The following is a 23,194-nucleotide window of genomic DNA, read 5'->3' as shown; positions in this document are numbered from 1 at the left end:
AAAAACGCGTAATAACTCCTCTTCCCGGAGCTGCGCGCGCTCACAGCGGCTCACCTTTCCATTCGTCAAACGGAGGAATTGCTCCCAGTGCATTTTGCCTCACAAAGTGAAGACGAGCTGTGTGTTTTCATGCGTCGAAGTTAAAAAAAAGTTTTTAAAAATGAGAAGTAAGAGATCCGCGCCGGTTCCTCGGGTGGTTTCGCCGCGCTGCTCTCGCTCCAGCTCGCCGGGCTTGTTGTGAAAGTTGAGGCGCACCTGAAACTCAGCGAGCTGGCAGAGCGATAAGCCCCGCCCCTTACTGGCCACGCCCCTCCCCTCACAGCTGAGGGGTGACATCATCCTCTGAGCTACCGTCAATCATACTCACCAGCAGCAGGAATAGCATTTATTTTACTGTCATAGAGAAAACATTCACAGGCAAAAAAAGAAAACAACGTCAACTCTTAAGAACCGGTATTAGAAGGGTGAAACGGCTATAGATCACTACTACAATTAGAATAATACACAAGTACGGTCCTCAAGTACAATTAGGTATATATGTACTTAACTAGAGTAGTACCACACAAGCTACTTCAGAAGGAATTGTCATAATAGTTGCTGCATTTATTTTACAGCTATTGTTAATACTTGTAGATACAAAATACTGTTCAGTATCAGTTTCTACATAAATAAAACAAATTAAGAACCAGTTACGCAAGATAACCCACAAACGTGGTTGTGAGCCATTTAATGTAGAAAGTATAGTTCCTATTGTCCCATTATATTACAGAGAAGACAGACATCTCTACTGCCGATCTCTCAAAAACTAGACTACTCAAGCTACATAAACAGCACTACAGATAAGAGGGTAAATAGGTATTTATTTTATTTGGGGGTGAACTGTCCCTTTAAACAGTAAACTGCTACTTAAACTATAATGGTGTCCGTTGCACCAGAGCCTGTCATTCATAATTACTCTTTTAACAACAACAAAACGGACGGAGGGCGGACTGAGCCCTGATGTGATGTGAGACTACATCAACTCCGTCTGTGCCGATAGAGAGCAGCTCTAAAGGGCAAGAAAAACCAGTCTGACATCCTTTTACACACACACACACACACACACACACACACACACACACACACACTTAGCTAAGGGCACATTCCTTCGGGTAGAGGGAGAACGAGATTTTCATTTTCTTTAAGGCAATTTGGCTTAAAGAAATGAAACGGCTTTGCATCATTCTGGTCCCTATACGGCAGCGTTTACCAGAAGGCGGCCGCGAGTCAATAACCTCACAACTGTCGAGTGAGCGGTGAGTCTTTACATGATCAAATCCTCTTGACGGGCAGCCGAGGCGATCAAATGAATCAGGGGACTAGAACAGCCAGACTAGAACCAAGAGGTGACGCTTCACAGTGGCACCTGGTCGGCTCTCGCTATAAACAACACAGTATTAATAGCTCCATGAGGGTGTATTAAGTGCTCCTTTTATCCATATGAGCACAGTTCACAAGGTTTCCCAGTTTGCTCTCGGGTCACAGATGACTACATTATCTGAATAATTAAACATATGTGCCCTCTGACTAAAGATATCCGGCAGATAAAGAGGGCAAAGGACGAGTCAGCTCAACCCTTTGGACTGCAGAGCAGATAGAGCTTTTAGACGTGATAAGAAGGCCCAGTGATCTGAGAACACTGGCACCAAATCAACGGCCTCTCACTGATCAAAACATTCTGAGCGGAGAGGAACCACACGGCTGCTCAGTCAGGTGGTTATCCACGAGGGTGTACCCTGTTTCACGGCTCGCGTTCTTTATGACCGCTAACTGCACATTTATGACACTTGTTTCCATGCTGCCAGCACGCAGGGCAGAGCGACGCTCCGTTCGGATGCTACAGATAAGGAGGGTGAGCAAATGGATCGGTGTCGTCCCCGAACGGTCGAGTTTTTTTCCGCGGCTAATCACTTCGTAATTAAAGACGGTGAGCTGAAAGGATTAGGCCAATTTGACGAGCGTTAACAGCCGAGCCGCTGGAGCAAGAAGCGACAGGCACTGCATCACTGGAGCTGGTGGAGCCTAATGAGGGAAGCTGAGTGTGTGTGTGTGTCTGTGTGTGTGTGTGTCTGTGTGTGTGTGTGGTTGTAATTGGGGTGGGGGTGGGAGATTAGACTTTATCAGTCAGAAAAGACAACAACAAAAAACCTGTCTCCTCCTGTATCCACACAGGAAAGAGTCTGTTCTCACCCCACCCCCGTCCCCCAAAAACACTGGGTCCGTTTGCTGGTGGATCAGGTTGCGCAACAGCCTCTGATCCAAGTAAAGCTAGTTAGAGCCGTGAGAGGGCAACCCTGACTTACCTTGGATCCACCAAGTGCATGGGTAAAGCCTAAACACTCAGACCTGCGGGCCGGTACGTCTCACACAAGCAGGCGTTTATCAAGTTACTGAAGATATGCATCACGCATTATTAGATGCCGGCCACAGGAACATCCTGTGCTGCCCCGTCTCGCTCGTTCTGCCTCACAGGACACACGTGTGTCTCAAATTCCTGCCTCAATGTAGGTCCCGGAGCGGGAAAATTGTCCGATGCCGCCAGAAGACTCGTTCCGATATATTTTGGGGCAATTCATCACTTCTCATTTCTTTCAATCCCGGAAGCTTCAGGCATGTTTTCCTCCTCCTTTAAGTCCTGTTTAATGTACTTGTTGTTACGTGAGGTGAGTTCAGGTCGAGGGGGTATTTGAACCCCATTTCCATCCTTGACGGCTGCTTATTGTTAAAAGATGAAGAATTCTACATCACATGTTTAAGAATGAAACAATCCCCCAGAGGGCAAAGGGCTACAAGACTTATGAGCTTATATAATGATCTTAAATACAGTATTTAGCGTAAACACGGCACTGAGTTGAGCTGCGATTGTTTTGAATACAAACATATTTCCTTCTATTACACACACAAAAAACTGTCACGCTCTACATGGCCAATTTGTATGTGCAACAAGTGCAGTACCTTGTTGGTCGTTAGGCCTCGCATTCCTGTGATGTCAGCGTGTGTTTCCTGTGTCAAAGATGCAACGGTGATACCGTAACTTGAGGATTCTTTCTGGGGAAATCGCTGTGCTCTACACCTTCACAGCATTCCCTCTGGTAGAGCCCATCAGAGTTTGAGCGGCAGTTGGCTGGCTGGCTGTGCTGGTTCCCCAACCTTGCTTATCTACAGGGTGCAATATCCTTGAGCGGCGGGACCTCGGATCCATGGTGGACGTGGGAATTGGGGTCGGGAGTTGTACGCTTAGCGCTGTCCGTGACCCATTCCCATGTAAACAGTCATTTTGAATTGTACGACTGTCCCCTCTCCATTTATACCTTGTGTATCTCTGACCTTATCACTCAGGAGGCATCGAAGCCAATCATCTCGGACCGGCTGAACTTCACACTCCTGATTAGTCGGTTCGATCTTTAACCCCGCATTCAACCAGAAAGCGGTTGTCACAGCAGAAATTGGCATTACGTAGTGATCCTGATATCTTTTTATTATTAAATAGATAAAAAATGGTTCACGGTGTGTGGTTGGAGTGACAGAGCAGAAGTGGGCATGCAGTGAAGTGCACGTGCTTCCATGGAGGGAGTCCAGCTGCACTTAGTAGTGATGTAGTTATTGAAAAATCTCTGTGACAAATCTCTGAAACTATTATTTTCCTGCCCGACCCCTTTTCATTTCCTCATGGTTTCAGTTCCCACTCAGTTGTGCTAAATTAAACTGTGCTGAAATTCACACAAAAGACAACGTTTTAAACGTGTTGCTTTTGTTTCCCTTTAAAGGATCATATGTGGAAACAACGAGGCCCATTCACCAGATATGGAAAATTGCATAACTCCATGTGATGCCGGACAAGTGGCAGTTTACTCAACACATTCACCCATGAATTAGCACAAAGCACAACACACACTATTAATCATACACACACACACACACACACACACACACACACACACACACACACACACACACACACACACACACACACACACACACACACACACACACACACACACACACACACACACACACACACACACACACACACACACAGCCAATGCCTGCCAGTGCATTTCCTAAGGGTTTTAAAAAGGTTTAAAAGCCCTTTGAAAAAACCCTTGAAATCCAAAAGAAAGAAACACACATCAGCTGAGAGTGTAGATCTGGGGAGAAAGAGTAATAAAAACACACACAGGCTTTTCTCGGGCCCCTCTATCACAACAAAGATGTTAAATCCCTATGATTTCAAGACAAAACCCTTTTCGTTCCTCAGAGATTTTGCGGGTCTCATCTTCTGAAACACCTTTAATGCTTTCAATACAGTATCCTGTTTAGTTACACAACTCACAACACCTTAAAACACCCAATTTAAAACAGGCGGAGTAGTCATATCGCATGCATGTGCCGGATTAATGACATTTGCACGAATCATCGAGGAGGTGGATGAGATGATGACATAAAGGATGACCAGGCGGAGACTCACGCTGGAGGGAGCAGGAAGTGGAGAGGTGTCAGCAGTTACCAGGTTGAGGATGAGCTCCATGGCGGGGAGACGCATGCGCGTGGCTCGGACGGGAGGTTTTTGCTCGGTCTGCCTATCTGTTGCCGTGTCCCTGGGGAGACGAGCACAGCCAAGGGGAGAGGGGGAGAGCGCGGCCCCGGGAGGAAACGCATCCCTCAGGACGCTTCCCCCAAACAAAGTCCACTTGACTCGGAGTCCACCGGACAACGACTCCGCTTCACAGCAAAGACGTAGAGACTCTCAGGAACTACTGGTGGCCCGGTTGAATATCCAGAATCCGTAGAGCGTTCGGTTCCTGCGGCTATGAAGCGTGACTACTGCCGGCTGCAGAGCCTCGGGAGTGTTGTGCAGCCGCTCCTCAAAGCCCACGGCCGCGCTTCAGTGCCAACGACGCGCCTCGGCGGAGAGCCTATGGAGCGCACACAAGCGCGCGCTTCGCTAAGCACGACTCCTAGAGACAGCGGGCATCCGTGGGGGAGAACAAGGACTCCTCGGGAGCGAAAGGGTCCCGTCTGAGGCGGGTTTGGGGTGTCAGAGCCGAGGCGGTTAATCGGATGAAGACTCGCAGGGGGCCGGACGGCGGCGGGGTTAAAAGAAGAGTTTACTGTGAAGTTAAGTGTTCAAAGAGTCTGCCGGGGATAATAATCCTCAGAGGCAGAGCCCCAGAGGACGGATGTGAGGGAAGCGAGGGAGCAGACAGGAAGAAAAAGAAGAAGAAAAAAAAGAGCCCACCAGGAGCTGTCACTGAGAGGGAGACGGAGCGAGAGAAGGGTTGTGAGAAAGCTTTGTGAAGGGAGGAGGGGAAGGGGGGCTTTTCTTCTGTCTGAGTTTCTAGGCCAGCTCCACTAGTTCAGGCAGAGAGCGAGAAAAAAAAAGTGTCCACTCCCGCCTTTCAATTATCTCACAGTTTGATTGTCGCAGCCAATCAGCTTCCTGAGTGATCGCGTTAATGAATCGCTTTCCACTGCCCGAACAAAACCAGAGAAAGACAACAAAAAATGGCTTCTTCTGCTGACCGGTAAATACTAACTTGCACCCAAGGAGGAAAAAGAAGAAAAAAACAAGATTACACAGAGCACACGGTCATATGATGATTACTAAGCTGCTATTCCAAAGCTGTGCATATGTGTGCACATGACTTTAGCTTACGATTGCGTCACTGCGTTACTTATCCACCGACGAGAAATGTCCAACAGTGGTGATGTTCATGCAACGGCACACCGATCATTTGTACTAGAATTCTTAAGCTTAATCCTGTTTACGGTTCATTAGCACCGTTTAATGCAGGAAAACTGTCACTAATAAAATGTCCACTGGGTAAAGTCCCCTTCGCTGCATGAACACACATGCAAATTCATTTTAAAATACTCCAACAAACACTATTTATAGGAGCTTTTGGCGCTTTTGTGCTCGGAGACGAAATCGTGGTGTTTGAGAGCCATTACTTCCAAAAGTGTACAAACCAATTAGGGAGAAAGAGCAAAGCAGGGAGCGTGGGGGGTAAGGCAGGAGAAAGGCTACTAAAGACTTTGTCAGCCGATGGGAGGGAGGGGGGCGAGCATGAATACAGGCCTTAATGAGAGAGCGGGAGGAGTTCGGGGACCGGGAAAGAGAGGGTTAGGATTTAGGGAAAAGGCTGCATCTGTAAAAAAAAGAAGAAGGAAAAACCCAATTTGCTCGGGTGGGAATGCAAGTGTGTGACACGGAGGTTTGACCCCGGTACTAAATCGATGTGACACATGGAGGCAGTCATGCAGCCATTTAAAGTCTGAAGCCTAAAGCCTTAACATTGCAAAAGAAAGCGAAAGCAGAATATCATGTAAACTGGTTTGCTGGAAAACATTGTAAAATCAAAAGAAATCAACTGTGTAAACAGGAAGTCAATGTCACCGACACTGACTATTTTAAGGGTTTAACAGTTTATTAAACGTAACAACTATTTAAAAATGTCAGCATGTTTAATTCATATATGCATACAAGGAGAAATGTGTGTATTCTGGAGGAAATCTCACCAGCTTTATTTGGTAATTTTGTTTAGTTGATCGTTGTATGTGTAATTTAAAGTTTTTCCAGTTTACTGAACAGAATGTCGAGTCTTATTTGTTGAAAATATCTACTTAGTCAGTTGACCTAGCAAGCTAGTTCATTTAGCTCGTTACATCCGGCAGTTAAGAGTAAATATTTACTAACAACTAATTACTGTGTAAGAACAAGTTTGAGTGGTGTTGTAACCTTTTTCTTTATGAAGTAAACAGGTTTGAACTGAAGAACAGCTGCTGAGATGTGTTCTTTGACTGGAAACAAAAATAAATGTTCAGCATCCGGCAACTAATAAAAGTTTAAATCGGGTATTTTTTCTTATAGATGGCTTGACGGTCAATCGTTAGTCATCAGAGTTTTCAAGTTCCTTTCAGGCACGAAAGCATTACAATCATTCTTTTCCCCCCTGGAGGCCGAGTGGCCCCCAGCAGCTCCTGTCAGTCCAGGAATACTCCGGCTTTCAGGGTGACTCAGGGCGTCTTCACGCACTCACTGGTCACGTCTTAATAACATGCCTCAAATAGCAGGCTGGCTGCGCAATGACAGTCAGAGAGAGAGAAGAGGGGGTGGGGGCACTCATGCCCTGACAAGTGACTGATGCTCAAGGGCAAAACAGAAAATGGAGTTTGTTTGCCTCTGGGGCCGTTGTACCTTATTAGTGCCACATTATCTGGTCAGAAATTAGGGGACAGAAAGAACAGCTGTGACCTGGTGTCAATTACATCGGCAGAAATGAATGTTTGCTGCACGTTAACTAAGACGGGAGTAGAATTATTGGAAAAAATACATTATATGTGTGATTAGAATATATTCATAATTATATTGTCAACTCAAATATGATTTCTTGGACACTGTGGTGCAATTTTTGGGTTAAATTTGGAGTAATGACACATTTTATTGCCGACTGCCCAAAGACAGCACGTGTCATTCGTTAGATTTCATGTTTTCTGTTCTATTCTCCACTTAAAGGTTTAATGTGTAGGATGTGGGAGCGTCTAGCGGTGAGGTTGCAGATCAGAACTAACTGAAACACAACGAATTTCAGGCGATTACACTCTAAAGAAAACATACCTATTAATATTCCACCAATAGATCCCCCTTAACGTTGCAAACTGTTTCTTTCAAAATAGAGTTAAATGTAGACATTTTCTTCAGAGACACATCTGGGATCGGATTTGCTTCCCAGTTCCAAGAACATGTGAATTAGAGTTGAATTGCAATTAAGTTCATTTCTAGAATGTACAATAGATGCATGTCCATGTGTGAATGTCAGAGGATGCTTGTGCAAATGGGTTCAGTTAAAGAAAGCAGAAAACATGTGGCATCTAATTGAATGGCTTTGAGACAGATGTGCCTTGCAGAACAAAACAATGGCCCATTTTGATGAATACATCGCATTACAATATCTCTTTCTTTCTCACCCACACGTTTTGCATTTTACGCATGTGTTGAGGGACACGACCTGCTGAGCTGCTGATGTATGCGGCCAATCCAGAGCTGGAATGCTTATCTAGTTATACGACACACCCGGCAGTGGGACTCCAGGCTACAACAGTATCATGTCATCTGCAGTTGAACGGGAACTCAGAACGTCAATCATGCAAAAACGCACTGGTAACCCGGTATCGCTTTTAAAGAATGTTATGGGGACACATCTAACTTTGAAGGCTAATGTCCGTTACTAACTTCATTTTTCTAACTTCATTTTTCTTTGAGACATACATCAAGCATATAGGCATGATCACATGACAAAGAATGTACTCACTCTCTTAATAAATTGCAGTTCTCCGACCTTGTTAGACTGCATTTTACTTTGGAACACATTAGGAATAAAAAATATATAAATTATTATGTTATGATATAAACAAATAAAGAACCTAAGTAGACAACAACTAGGCAGCTTCATCATTGTTGTGATTGACAGACCGAAAAGTATGTGTTTCTGCGTGGGCGGAGCTACATTCAATAAAATACAAAATACTGATATTATTGTTGACAATCGTGTTTTCGGGCAGACAGACGTTTTTTAATTAAGGCACAATAATGATATATTTGAGAGAATGCTTGGCAAGGATGCTAATATGGCCGATTTGTGGGTAATTTATTGCCATTTTTCCACAGCTACCAAAGTGTAGCAACACAACAATAGCCGGCTTCGCCCCCAAATGCTCCACCCTGCTGATGACTCTGTGCTGACACCCTTTTGTATCAATCTACTAGTAAAAATATATATTGTTTTACACGCTGCATGTTTTTTTAATGGACAATGCAATGTGTCCTCAACACAGAATACATAAAACTCGTTGTCATTCCGAGGACAGAGCCTGGTGCTGAACGGAGGCCAGGCGGGTGCTACGCTGCCAAAAAGTTCTGGAAGAAACCAGAAGACAGAGGGAAGAGACCGGCTCTGATGGAACTGGACTGCTGATCGGAGAATATGTGAATTGAGTAACAGCCATGTAGCGAGTGAGAGTAAAACACAACACTTTCATTCATTACAGAGCCATTGACGTGGGACTATGTGACGTATATAAGGGTTTCTGAGGATTTATTTTCTCATTAACTATCGATCTATGGTCCCCGCCTTGTGGTCATGTGTGCCATAGGTTTGGGGGTGTGAGAGGTTACATAAAGGCAGAAGAGCGAGAGCTTTGTCTGCACGGACTGGGGGTAATTCAAGCCTGAGAGAGGAGACAACCATGACTCGGGGCTCAGGCCCTGCAGAACAATAGCGCACCCATAAAAAGAAGCCCCCCTGTCCGACAGAGCCATGCAGTCCTCCTTAGTCTAAGCTCCAGTATAATCAACGGCCCTATTAGCAGTTACATAAACCACTGGGCACTTTACACACAGGGGCCATTATGACTGGCGAGGTCAGAGAGCGTGAAACATCTTGGTAGCCAACTCCAATGCTGGCATGTACAAGAGCCAGGCAGGAAGGACAACAAACAAACGTCAACAACAACAACAACAACAACAACCCAAACAAATAAGAGTATCCTGGAGTGGGCACATGTAACGGTGAACAGCGTGTCAAATGTTTTCATTGGAACTACTGTCTACAAAAGAAAAGCCAGACAGCTGATCCGTGGTAAGCTCAGCTGGTTACAGGTCAGTTTGTACAGTATGAGGGTTTGTGAAAGTTCAGCATAATGTTTAAGCCTTTGAGGATGAATGAAGTGCATATGTGAAATAAATAGGTGGGCCTTTATATACATTAACTTAATAAAGAGAGAGGAAGTCCCGGCCCTACCGTCATCCAACATGGGAGCATATTTCAGAAAAAACATGTATAGCAGTCAATGCTGAAACTGGTTTGAATTGTGCCATAAATTACACATATGATGTTTATGAATATAAAAGATAATTTAGAAAGTCAAGAACGTTGTAGGTTTCTCGCAATAACATTACGCTTTGTTTGAAACCGCCCAGTGGACAACGTCTCTCGTGTCGCACAATCTACGTGTAATTCATGGCAAAACTCAGCCTTTGACTACCGTACAATTTCTCCAAAATAAGGTCCCACGGTGGTCAACTGGAAAGGGGCGGGACTTTGTATCTCTATATCAGCTTATTGCAGATATATACGTATTGGCCAATAAGTAAGGTTCGGGTAATTTAGAGGTTATTTATGTCCCTACTCAGTACACATCATGGTCCAGTTAAACAAAACATTGTCCAGGTAGTAATGTGGCAATAGCCTTACAAAGCCAGTATTAGTTGGGTTATAACTTTGAATGTATATTTCTGTACCCAGTACATGTCTATGTATGAATTTGCAGGTGGTGGTGTGTCGTTAAAGAGACAGTGTGGGGGTAAATAAGGTGAGACAGTGCGTGTTTGTGTGTGTGTACATGAAGGGAAACAGTGGCGATGTGGGCAGAGACAATGTTTATCCATTGGTGGTGGTTGGTATTTGTTGGAGCTGCTTCTGGTTATGCAACATGGAAGCAGAAAAGGGCACTGGCCCAAAATGCGCGAGTTTGACTGGCTGGATGCTGCACGACACCCAGAGTACCACGGGGCGGTATGCGGAACCAAACTCACTGCCAGCCTATTCATAAGCAGGAAGATGAAGAATCTGGAACAAACAGTCCAAAGCTTTCTGGCCCTGAAAGATTATTTGGTCCGGCCCCCTTCGCAGTTTTCTTGTTTGCCTCCACCCGAATCCCGAACCGCTCACTCAGTGTGGCCCCACGGTGACCCCACTTTGGAGCACACTTATTGGATGGTCGGGGGCCTGCGTACTGTTTTGGGAAGTTTGAGCAAGACTTCACTGTGTGAATTAGGCCACTAGGACGCAGTAGATTTCATAACAGGGGGACAGATAATGAGGATTGTCATTTCGCTAATAGGAAGTTCTCATCAGCGCTTGACAGCTATTACCTAATGAAAACGTTGCCCATTAGGATTATCTAACAACGCGATGGACTGTCTAAATGAGTACCACAAACACCTACAGTCTTAATCCACGAGGGGGAGCTAGAGCACACAATATTCAACTGCTGTATGGACAGTTGAATCTATTACCTTTGACTGAACATTTCCCGTCATGTTCCCTGTCTATAACCCTGCTATTAATGCATTCTTTCCTTATTACATCACTCCTCCTGACTGACATGCAGCCCTTCATGCAACACAACACACACCTGATGTGGCAGTAACATTGAGGCACACGGCTGTGCACTGAGATCAGGGAGGACCCGGCAAGGCTGAGGGCGGAAAGCGGTTTAGCCGTTCTGGTTGAACAGTATTTCAAAGACAGGAGACTAGAGAAAGTCATGAAAAATGCATGTCTATTTATAAAACAATGCTTGTTGATGCTTTATTGTTTCAGATGGAACACTTTCAACCAGCTGCATTTTTTGCCTAAACAAAAACAAACACACTGCCAATGTTATCTCAGTGGCCAAGAGGTTATTTGTGAGCCTTTCTGATGGGATGCATAGAGTAAAAAAAAAAAAGATCCTAGAATTCATGCTGGCTGAAACACCTGAGAATGAGAGGATTGGTTATGGTTATTAGGGGAGACACAACATGACGATATCTCTCTAGAGGTTGTGATCAGATTTGACTTGTGTGTGTGTGTGTGTGTGTGTGTGTGTGTGTGTGTGTGTGTGTGTGTGTGTGTGCTCTAAGTGGGTCAGTGGAGCAGAGCTGAGCTCAGAGATCTATGGCCTCATCCATAATTCATCAGAATCACACAAACGATAGAGACCGAGCAGGGAGTGGCAGGGATGCGGAGCGTGCCCCGTCTGAGGCGGTCAGACTGTTTTCTCTGCTCTCCCTCAGAATTAGCAATTTCCCTTCGCAAACAATCCACTGACCTCTCCGAGCAGAGAGAAGAAAAGCCAGACATCTTTTTTCACGAAGGTGCACAGCAGCGCACTCTGACAACACGAGTCAAGGTTGCCTCGATCGTATATACATAGCGAGCGCCGGCGATCGTAGAAATGAATCCAGCGGAGTAGGAAGAGACATGTGGGTCAAGGGTGAGCAGAAACATACTTTAGTGACCGACTGACCAAGCATGTAGCAATCCTGCAACGGCTGAGAAAACAGCAAAGACACACTAATGTCTTCTTTCTCACACTCACACACACACACACACACACACAGACACACACACACACCAGCTCAAAGAGGAAGGACCAGCTGCAGGCCAAAAATAAATACACAAAGGATGACCGATAGTGACTCAGTGCTGACATGCACACTTAAATGCACATGACCTCATGCACACACAACACACTTTAAACATTCTCATTCAGGATGAAAGTGCATTATAAATACTATAATAATCACTTAAATCATCAACAGCAACAAGTTATTTACAAAAAAAGAAAAGCCAATCATCTGGTATTGTCCTTTAGAGAGGAATAGGTGAGACAAATATACTTCTCAAAGGGTGGAATATTAGTCCGTGTGAAGGAAACCTCTGACTCCAAAATATATTAAAACATTTAAATGCCTGTGAAGGGTGAACTTGACATGCACGAGTTCAGACATCCGTCTATTAATAAGCGGCCGAGCGCTGCAGCCGACTCGTTCCTCATTCAGACCCAGATTAGAAAAACCTAATGAAACTGACAGAGGGAAGAGTGGGCTTCAAACACACGGCTTCATCTCCTCTCCTCTCCTCTCCCGCGACTCTGTCCATCCTACTGATCAATGGCCGCCCTCACACACACACACACACACACACACACACACACACACACACACACACACACACACACACACACACACACACACACACACACGCACACACACAAACATTCCTCCACCCTGTCTCTCTTTTGAGCCCTTCCTTTCACAACATCACACCCGCCTTAATGGTTTCACACTCAAATTATCTTGTTATGCATCTACTGTGAAACCTGTGATGTGTGTTAGTATGAGTGTGTGTGTGTGTGTGTGTGTGTGTGTGTGTGTGTGTGTGTGTGTGTGTGTATGTGTGTGTGTGTGTGCGTGTGTGTGTGTGTTCCCACTGTAGTGAATGCTAATAGCAACCAGCACCGGATGAGGGCGTTGGCCTATATGTATAATCACATATGAATATTCAACAGCCTAATTAAAGAGGCTGGGGCGACGCTTCAAAGAGAGCACAAACAGTTGGGTGGAGAGTTTAAATGCACACAAAGACACGCGCACGTGATGCACACACACACACACACACACACACACACACACACACACACACACACACACACACACACACACACACACACACACACACACACACAATAGATGAGCGTTTGATTCGAGGCTACTCGTCAGGATTTTACATGATTACAACAAACCATTTAAAATTGTATGTATTTACTTGTTTGATTAATTCTCTTTGAAGTGGAAGACGTGAGTCCCATCGAGGTTTGTCAACCGACGAGCACACACACACACACACACACACACACACACACACACACACACACACACACACACACACACACACACACACACACACACACACACACACACACACACACACACACTTCTCTTTACTGACATTTACTGACAACTCTCTTTGTAAATCATTCAAGCGTCTCCTGTGACGAAAGAGAAAGCCCAAATACGTTAGGAACAAACTCCATTTAGGACAAAGTCAGCACGTTTAAAGAATCGGTTTTAGAGAGACGCCTTCATCATCTCCGCTCTTCAGAGGTTGTTTATTCAGGCTGACGAAGTGGCTGCGAGATCAGACGGTGAACCTGTGAGCGCTCAGCCGGGTAACGCCGCTACGGCCCTCTTTGAACATCACCCTGTTGCCATGGAGATTTGCAAGCGGCTCCCCCGGCCGAAGCATTGGACACAGATATGAGAGAGAGAGAGAGAGAGACAGAGAGAGAGAGAAATGGTCGCATCCAGTGAACGTTAGTCCAGACTTATGTCAACCTCTAAAAGGTTCATTTTTTTTTATATTTAGACTTTAACACCTTTGTTTTATAGATTTTTTAAAAGAAGCTATGCAGAGGTTGCACCTCCTCAGAAAGGTTAATGGCTTCGGGGTGAGCAAGAATGTTTTTGAAATGGTCTCCCTAAAAATCTGGTCTTTTAATGTGGACGTTTGGTTCGGACACTTGAATGTCAAATGTAAAGGGAAACTGTCAAGAACGGTTAACACGCCCAGTAAGATAGAGAGAGCACAGATGGCAGCCAGGCGGCAGGCGTGGACCGAGTACCTCAAAGGAAGCTCTGGACGTAGCAAGTGACCTCGTCCCATTCACTACCGACGAGCCACCGAACATTTCTACAAGAAATCATTCGTCTCGAGTGCATAAAATTATTAAATACATAGTTTATCTGACAGGGACTCCGCCTAACCTGTGTTCAGGTTCTCACAATGGTTTTTGTAGGGTATCGTTAGGATTTTATCAATAGTAGAGCTCTTAATGATACTGCTTATCGGTTCGGTTCCTTTTATACTCTAATAAAACTAAACTATAACTCTTATTTCTAGGTTCTTTCGGTTTCGAATTTTTTTTTTAATTTATTATTCTTGTATGTATAAATATAGTCTTTCTGAGTAGCAATAAAAGTTAAAAAATCATAATTTCTGCAGATTGATGTTCTGCTTGAGGGCCAAATGTTGTGAGAGTTTTTCAGCACCTACTGCAGTAAAATGTAGCCACACTCTGGATCTTTTTGTTTTCTCCGCCGTTGTTTGTGTGTCTCACGCTGCACTGAGCCGCACACTGTGTGTGTTTCAGATGGAAGCACGACTCCGCCCCTCGTGCAAAGACAAAGAGACAGAGAGAGGAGGTTTGGTTCTGGTTATCTACCGATAGCAGAACCGCTAACTCCAGACCTTAGACACTCTATTTTACTAATTAGGAACCGGTTCCCGTTTAGAACCAAGTTTCTAGTTTTAATGGTTTCCTCCTGTCGTCTCTAAGACAAACAGGAAGACAAACAGTTTTGTCAGACAAACAGTAAAATTACAGTAAAGTCTAGAACCATTAAAACTCCAAATGAGGGGGAATATATTTCAGAAGTATAGTGTTTGATCTCTTCAGTAGAGTTTGGAGACTTGTTGAATCTATGCCAAGGAGCTTTGAAGCTATCTGGTGCCTCATTGACTTAATTCGACACCCGTCTGAATGTATTGCCCCGGCCCGGTAGCTCCCATGAATTTTGCAACATTTAAGTCTTAATCTGTTGTCCTTCCGTCTATATTACTAGAGCAGTCATGCCATATATAATTCATTAGAGGGGAGTCGACCTTGAGACGGAGGGAGAAGAGATGGAAGCTAAGCTAACCTAGCTAGGACCTAAGGCTATGCCGCCACCCAGTCTGCTGGCTGACGTCTGGCTGAATATTTCAAGCTAACCCAGGAACCTGAAGATGGTGACTGTTGTGCTCACATCTTCACAGACACCTGGCTCCATCAGGGCATCCTGGATGAGCTGCAGACCGCCGGACAGAGCGGGACGAGAGGAGGCGCAGAGTGTTTTGAGTTGGGAGCACAAACACATGTTAAAGTAGATGGTCAGTGTTTACCTGCTGTCAAATATCTAACGTTAAGACGTCGGCCATATTGCCCAGAGAATCGTTTTGTTGCTGCATGTTTACACTCTTCTTGAGGCACTACAGGAATGCGCTACTGTTTTCCTTTTGTTTGTCGTGTTTTTCTCGTGTAGCAAATGGGCCACAACTGCATTTTGTTGTGCAGTCCTGTGTTGCTCCTTGAATACTAACAAAGTACACACACACACACACACACACACACACACACACACACACACGTAATGGAAGTAAGGAGAGAGCAGAGAACAGGGTGCAGGGCCAGAACAGGAGATCCATTGTGTTTAATTCACAGTCGATAACGGCGTTTGTTCTTTTAATCAATGACTATCTCTTCGTCACACATACACACACACACACATGCACCTACACACGTATCCCAACACGGTAGAATACACAATGTTTAACACACTAACACACTGCAACGAGAGAAAAAAGGCGAAATTTACACGTATGAAAGACGAACGAAAGACAGGAGTATTTTGTTTGTCTGAGATGAGTGATAGACGACTAATGAGAGAAGACAGGGAGGGAAAATGACCGAAGGGCAGATAGGACGTCGAGGACAAGAGAGGGGGAACGGGACATTAACACATTAGAAAATAATTTATACTTTTAAAGGGAGAACAAGACCACACAGCCGGATGTGCCAAACCCATTAGCGGCTTTAGCTACTTCCTCATCCGACCGGAACGCCGTAATAAGGTCTCGTACTTTAATGTCAACAACCCCGAACCACAGAGAGTCATGATGGTGCGCCGACGACTCACACAAACACACCCACACACACACTCACACCCACTCGAGGCGCCTGAAAAACTATTTGCCACGAGCCGGTTGTTGGCAAACACGACAGTGACATCACCTCCAGTGTGGACTAAGAGCACATGCTTCCTCATCGCCAGAGAAAGTCAATCGAAACTCAGTTGTTTGTTCACACACAGGTTTGACTGTGTGTGTCTGTGTGACAGTGTTTAATGTGACTAGAGGGCAATCTGCAGAGGCACTGCTTTGACTTATTAGAGCTGAACCAAAACTCATTTGTTTGTTTTACATTCAAAGCTTCCATTCAGGTTTTCGATTGAAGCTTTGAATATTATGACTTCATAACCCGAAAAAGAAAAAAAACGTAAACTAAATTTGAATAAAGTGATTCATTGGATTAAATGAGTAAGTCTTTCTTATTAAATCAACTGCCCTTAATAAATATAACTATCCAGAGCAAAACCTTTTTTTGACCTCAGCGAAAATGTTGGTTTTGAAAAACTAAACACCAATAAATATGGATTGAAGCCGTATGTTTCGTTAGATAAAATCCAGTTGCAGAGTTCCGACTTTTGGACGTTATTAGGATCTCAAAGAGTCGGAAACGATCCCACAAATAGTACAACATTACTAATATTAGTGTAGCCTAATCTTTATCTGCAAATACAGAGTTTCTGCACGGTGAATGACGGTACGGATCTGCATCAGTGAATGTGACCACCCGATACTCCGTGTTGTCTTTTGCAGCTTTTTTTAATAACTCAATGTCGTCAGCATAGTTTCAGGACGAGCTGCGTGTGTCCTGCTGCAAAGGGCACCAACGCTTTCATCGACACAAAGCCCGTTGCCCCGGGGAGCTGAGAGACTGACGAGAGAGCAACGAGGAGGACGTTAAACCAACAGGGGACGGAACAAGCCTCGGGGGAACCAGGTGATGTGCGGCGCCTCCCACCCACACTTCTTCCTCCTGGGATTACGAAAGAGGAGCGAATCCTTTAGAAATGTATTCTGCCAGATACAAATCCTATTAATGTGAGTCATTAAGGTGCAAAACAAACTCCTCACACAAGAGATGGAAACTGGAAGAGTTGGAACATACATGCTTTGTATTAAGACTTGAAATCAGGAGAGCAGAGTTTGAGGCCCTGTTCATGCAATTCATATTTCTAATCCATCCAACAATATATCATGCAATTATGGATACTATTCTTCTATAATGTGCCTGAACTACACATCATTGAGTCACATTATAATTCATTCATTTGTCCAAATCTATTATTCTTAGTGTTCAGTCTGAACACAAACATAATCAACTATAATCAAACTATACATTTGTAAAGAAAACAAAGATCAATGACCCTGATGTAATAGATTTACCTTTGTATGATTTAATCTAGGTACATTACAGAAATAATGTAATAAGGCACTTGATGATCATTTTGTACAAACTAACTTGTTTCTATGATACGGCATATTATTAATTTGCTGTTTTTTTTATGTCAATCAGTGTAGTTAATTATTTTAAAGATATAACTAAATGAAGGAAGCTGAGAAAAAAATAAAAAAATAAAATGGAATTTCCCTGCATAAGATATGGAGCTCAAAATAAATAAAATATGTTATTTTTAAATATAAAACCACGCATTGCTGAGAACATGTTCTCGTTTCAGCCTGCATCCGGCTGTGTGCATCGACTGAATGCTGCTCCTCTGAATTGTTTAAATGTGAGGCTTTTTGTTTTGAGATGGTTGGGAAACACTGCAGGAGGTAACCTCGACATGGAAACCAAAATATGGTGGCAGACGAAAGAAGACAAAGGAGAAGACAGGTGGACATGTGGAGATGCGGCCTGGGGGGGAAAGACACAGGGTCGAATCTACCCAAGGTCAGTGAGCCTTCGCAGACGAGCCCTGGAGGAGGTTGTTTTCTCCAAAAGAAAAAACAACAGCTTTAGTCTCACCAGCAAAATAAAATCTATGGTGCGAGAGGACTAGCCTCAAGGTTTAGCTTCTGTTCTATCTCTGCAGCTCAAGTCCCACTAGAGCCTCCTCCTTGGTTCTCCAGTCTTCTTTTAACCCGAACCCCTCGCAGCCCTTCACTTCTTCCATTTGTTGTTGCTTCCCATCCCTCCGAGAAGAGAGGAAAACACCGGATTAGTCTCCGTCAGTCTGGGATCCGGCCTTCCAGGTCTCTGCACGTGCATGTTGCTACTTCCAGGCATTTGAACGTCCGTGCACGCAGTCAATCAATTAATCAGCAGCTGATTGTAATTAATCCCAGAGGCTGAGCACCAGCTGCAGAACAGCAGGCTTCTAACAGACCTAATGCTGAGTTCTGATACGCTCTACTGTCTTTAACAGCAGCAGAGGAGAGACGAATCAAACTCACAGACGGCTGCGGAGCCATAAACGACCCTGTTATTGCAAACGAGCCATAAACTCTCCCCAATCAGCGACAATCAAACACAATATTTACCAATAACTACATCCCCTGGCGACGGCTCGGACCGAACACCGCCACTGTCGCTGCTGTTAACGCGAGTTACTGTTTAACAAGAGTTGAGATAAAGTGCAAAGAAAGACCACTCAGTTACTGTGTGGAATGAACTACCGAAAAGTGAGTAAAAAACTCTGATATGCAAGAACTGAGCAAACAGTGCTTTCTCCCCGGCTGTCAACTGGCTGATGTACGAGGGTGCAACTGACAAGAGAGTCAATCTTTTCTGTTTTGACTGCTGGTCTGAACAAAATACTAATCAAGCATCCAAGAAAAAACTCCTGACACTAAACCAAATAGCTGGAAGACGGAGAAACAGAAAGATGAAGAAAAGAAGCAAAACCGCCACACAGGGTTGTGCCAACGGCAAAGACTTAAGACAATTGTGCTGTAGTCATGAATGGAGCTGCAGCGTGGAGATGGGACGACAGAGACACGGTTGTAAAGTCCAAAGAGCTTGTGTGTTTTAAACTTACCTTGGAGTACTGTCTACGAAGATTGAAGCGCTGCACCATCCTGACTGATGTGCTTCACAGCTGGAACCCCTGCTCTACTCCTCTACACTGATATCTCTTCAGAGTGCAAGTGCAAGACGCCTCACACCGTAGACGCTACATTCACACACACACACACACACACACACATGCATGCAGAGGGTACATACGCTACCCTCCTCTCCAAACAGCCATGAGCACACACGCTTCTAGTCCACACCGCTTTCGTCTACTATGCAAACACAAGTGAGGAGAGAGAGAGAGAAAAAGAAGGGAGGGAGAGCAAGCAGAGATAAAGTCAGCTCAGCTGTGTTGCCCTCGACTCATATTCACAGTGATCCCCTGAGCTCTGTCTCTCACAGACGCTCACACAAGATCCTCACACCACATGGCTGTCAAATGATTACCAGTACACCCACACACACACCCACACCCATACACACACTGTATCTGCTACCTCCAGTCGCACATATACACACACCCCTCGACATCCTCTGTCACACAAAATACACCACACACACAGCCTCGGCGCTTGGCTCTCACTCATCTAGGACGAGGAAAGGTTGCCTCCTGCTTCCTGTCAGTGAGCCGAAGGGTGGGGCGAGGAGGGGGAGGAGAAGAAGAAGAAGAAGGGGGAGATGGGAGGAGGGACCAGCTGACTGTCTACTAACTATCTCTAGGGACATAGGGAGGGGGGACAGGGAAGGAGAGAGAGAGAAAGAAAGAGAGCGAGAGAGAGAGAGAGAGAGAGAGAGAGAGGGAGGAAGAAAAGGCGAGGGGAGCACACGGGGGGGGGGGGGCGGGGGGGGGGGGGGGGGAGAGAAAAAAAAGAAAGAAAGGAATCATCCACACGCACACACGCACACACACACACACACACACACACACACACACACACACACATACACTTTGACAAGCTATGCATCCCTCAACCTCCACTTACAAACTGGATGTCACACACTTTCAAGGTCAACCACGCGGTTATCATGGCAACCTAGACCAGGGGTGGGCGGGGCGTAGTTCGAGGCAAGTTTCGGGGTAACCGCGGCAACTCCCTGGGTGACCTGAATGACATTGCCAGGGTTTGTTGTGGCGTTCGCTAGAGACGAGCGAGACGTCGTCCCAGGTGAGGTCACTCACATACGACTGGAGGAGACTTGGTTTTGCAAGTGACAAAAGGGGGTTGTGTTCTAAATTTAGCTCACAGAGTGAAGCTGTCAGGGAAATTGGATAGTAACGCCTACTGGTCTAGACTTATTCCCCGCTGATAGAGTGATAGCCGAGCATCACTCCCTCTGTGACACACCGATACCAGAGTCCTCAGCACGGCTTATTCCATTAACCCCAAAAAGATCAGTCTGTTCCGCAGCAATTGTGAGCTCATGATGCAAACACAACCTCCACGTGAACCAAGCCCAGCGCCGCTCACAGCAGGTCAGCTGATCCGACAGCGACCTCTGGTGGCCGACGGACCAACTGCAGTCTGGAGGGAAGGAGGTTCACGATCTGAACTCGAGGTAAAATAGTATCGGTTGTAAAAAGGCTGTGAGGTTTTAACAAACCAATAGCGACACACATACACATACAGGTGTAGAACATTTAACCCCCTATACTACTTTTCATACATTCTCTGGATTTAACAAATTATGGTCTGACAATAAAAAGGCAGAACCTTTCGCATAACATTGATATGGCAATCAAATGTATTTCAAACGGACTTCATTAGTACTACACATATAGATGATTGTCCAAGCAGAATACAGAAGATCTGGATTTTGAAAGCACGTTGATATCTTGCAGCATTTACTGTAAAGTGAAGGCAAAACTATTTAAAGAGTCATTTGCTTTTAAAGGTTGGATTCACAATGTTTCAAAAGGTTTGTCTTAAAACCAGTCAGGTGTCCATTAAGTACATTAAAACAGTTTTTCATTCCTCTTGGTAAATCTGGCCAATAAAACATCCCATTATATTGGAAATAATGGGGTATAAATTACAAAATATATTATATATAATATATTTCAAGGTATATCTGAAGTCACAATGAGGCGTCAGCAGTCTGAGTTGGTAAATATCTTCAAAAGTAAATAATTTTAGCACAAAAATCCTTCCTTGTTTCTCCAGACAGTGTAACCGGAGGAACGAATAAAGCAAGGAAAATTTGTTTCATATGTGCTCCTGACTATTCTTATATGAAAAGTTGTGAACCTGTCCTGAAAACTGGCTGCACTGTTGTGCATTAGCCTATTGTGAATCTATACGCGCGTTCATGGATTTATGACGGACAGCGGTCGACCTTCTCTCTGCGATGTAACATCGGCAGCAAGGTGAACCTCAGCTCTTGATTGAAGGCCTGACGCCGGTAAAAAGGGTGCAGGAGACGCATCGATCTTCCCGTGCCGTCATAAGACGATTCCCGGCTGCCGTCACTTACCCTGTCCGTCTCCTCCGTGGACTGGTACCCCGATGACAGCACCACATCGCCTAAGGTGCATCCGGGCGTGGGGCTGCTGGGTGTGGTGTCGGTGGTGGACGAGGAGCGCGGGCGGCTGGTGTGCTGCTGCGGATCGTGGGTGTTGCGGCGGTGCGGGGCCTGGGGGCTACCTCTCAGGAGAGGGTCGCGGTCTCCGTTTCCGGAGCCCGACCCGGGTCCTTTGCTGCGGCGGCTCTGCAGGCTGGTCCCGCGCCTCATCGTGCCCGCGGCGCTCGAGCCCCGGCCAGCTGCAGGGGGAACCACAGGAGCAGAGAGGGGGTCAGATTCAGGACAGCGGGGCCCCGGGGCAGAGGGGGAGGCGCCACCTGCCGACGCTACAGAGGAAGACGACGAGGAAGACGACGAGGGGATGGTGGAGCGAGAGAGGGAAAGGCGTCTACGCTGCTGCTGGAACAGCTGCTTCAGTCCCTGGCCAAGAACCCCCATGCTCTCCCTGGCGTTTTGGCTCATCTTACTGAAGGAGGGGTTCTCTGAGGCCCTTTTCAACTCTGGGCCCTGTGTCCCCCCTGCCTCTCGTCCAGTTCCAGGATCTGAACTGGGGCCCACCCCCTCTGGCTCCCTATGAGTGTCATTGCCCTGCTGCATGCGGCCCTGCCGACCCCGCATGAATAGCAGGGAGGAATCGTCCGATCAAACAGTCAGCAAACACGTCCCTGTCTATCAGTAAGACACGCGGAGGGTCAGACCAGGATAGAGTACAGTAGAGAACAAGGAGAACAGTGGGAGTGGAGATGGGGCTGCCTGCTGGAGGGTTGGATCGGCTCAGTGACGGTCAGAGGGATGAATCCAAACTGGGAGCATGCATCTTTCATTCAGGAACAAGTAGCCCTGCTGGTCTAGCACAGACAGAGAGAGGACGTGGATTATGAGAGGCTGGAATGTTGCCGAGATCCAGTCACATTTTCCTTTTTTAACTTGTGACATTTGCATCTTTGAAATGTCATGCAAATGGTTTGAAAGTGTGAATACATACTAAACAGTCTGCGGGCTAAACCGCATTCATCAGTACCAAAATCAGTGTGCAAAATATATTTGATTGACCGCCTGAAAGCCTCAACAACGTTTTGAGGGGGGTCTGAAATAATTTCAAAAGGATTTGTAATTGGCACTAAAAGCATACTGCTTGCAGCAGTATTCATTAATTAAATTGCAAAACATTTATCCACAAATATGAATAGTAAATGACACGACCAGCCTGAGACAAGAAGACAATCTTTCCTTCCGTTTGTGGACCTAAACAGATAAATTTGATTCAATGCCCGACAACCCGGACTAAAGCGGGACGTCGCCTCTCTTCTTCTTCTAGGATTAACTATATCAGACATGTGGTTGTTTG

At 45.4% G+C, this 23,194-nt stretch overlaps 1 protein-coding gene across 1 annotated transcript in view; it reads right to left on the bottom strand.

Annotated features, from left to right (window-relative positions):
* The window catches only part of tmcc1a (transmembrane and coiled-coil domain family 1a), a gene marked incomplete at both ends in the record, with an annotated part of 28,067 nt that extends 5,624 nt beyond the window's left edge, over window positions 1-22,443 (bottom strand). Inside the window, one exon of the mRNA XM_079225949.1 lies at window positions 21,799-22,443. Within this exon, the coding sequence (XP_079082075.1) occupies window positions 21,799-22,443 (645 nt within the window). The remainder of the gene's footprint in view (window positions 1-21,798) is intronic.
* Window positions 22,444-23,194: the final 751 nt, after the last annotated feature.

This window comes from Taurulus bubalis (assembly GCF_910589615.1).
Source record: "Taurulus bubalis genome assembly, chromosome: 11".
In the NCBI taxonomy this organism is placed as follows: domain Eukaryota; kingdom Metazoa; phylum Chordata; class Actinopteri; order Perciformes; family Cottidae; genus Taurulus; species Taurulus bubalis.
The sequence above is the reverse complement of the archived record's forward strand: the minus strand, read 5'-3'. Positions and strand labels throughout refer to the sequence as shown.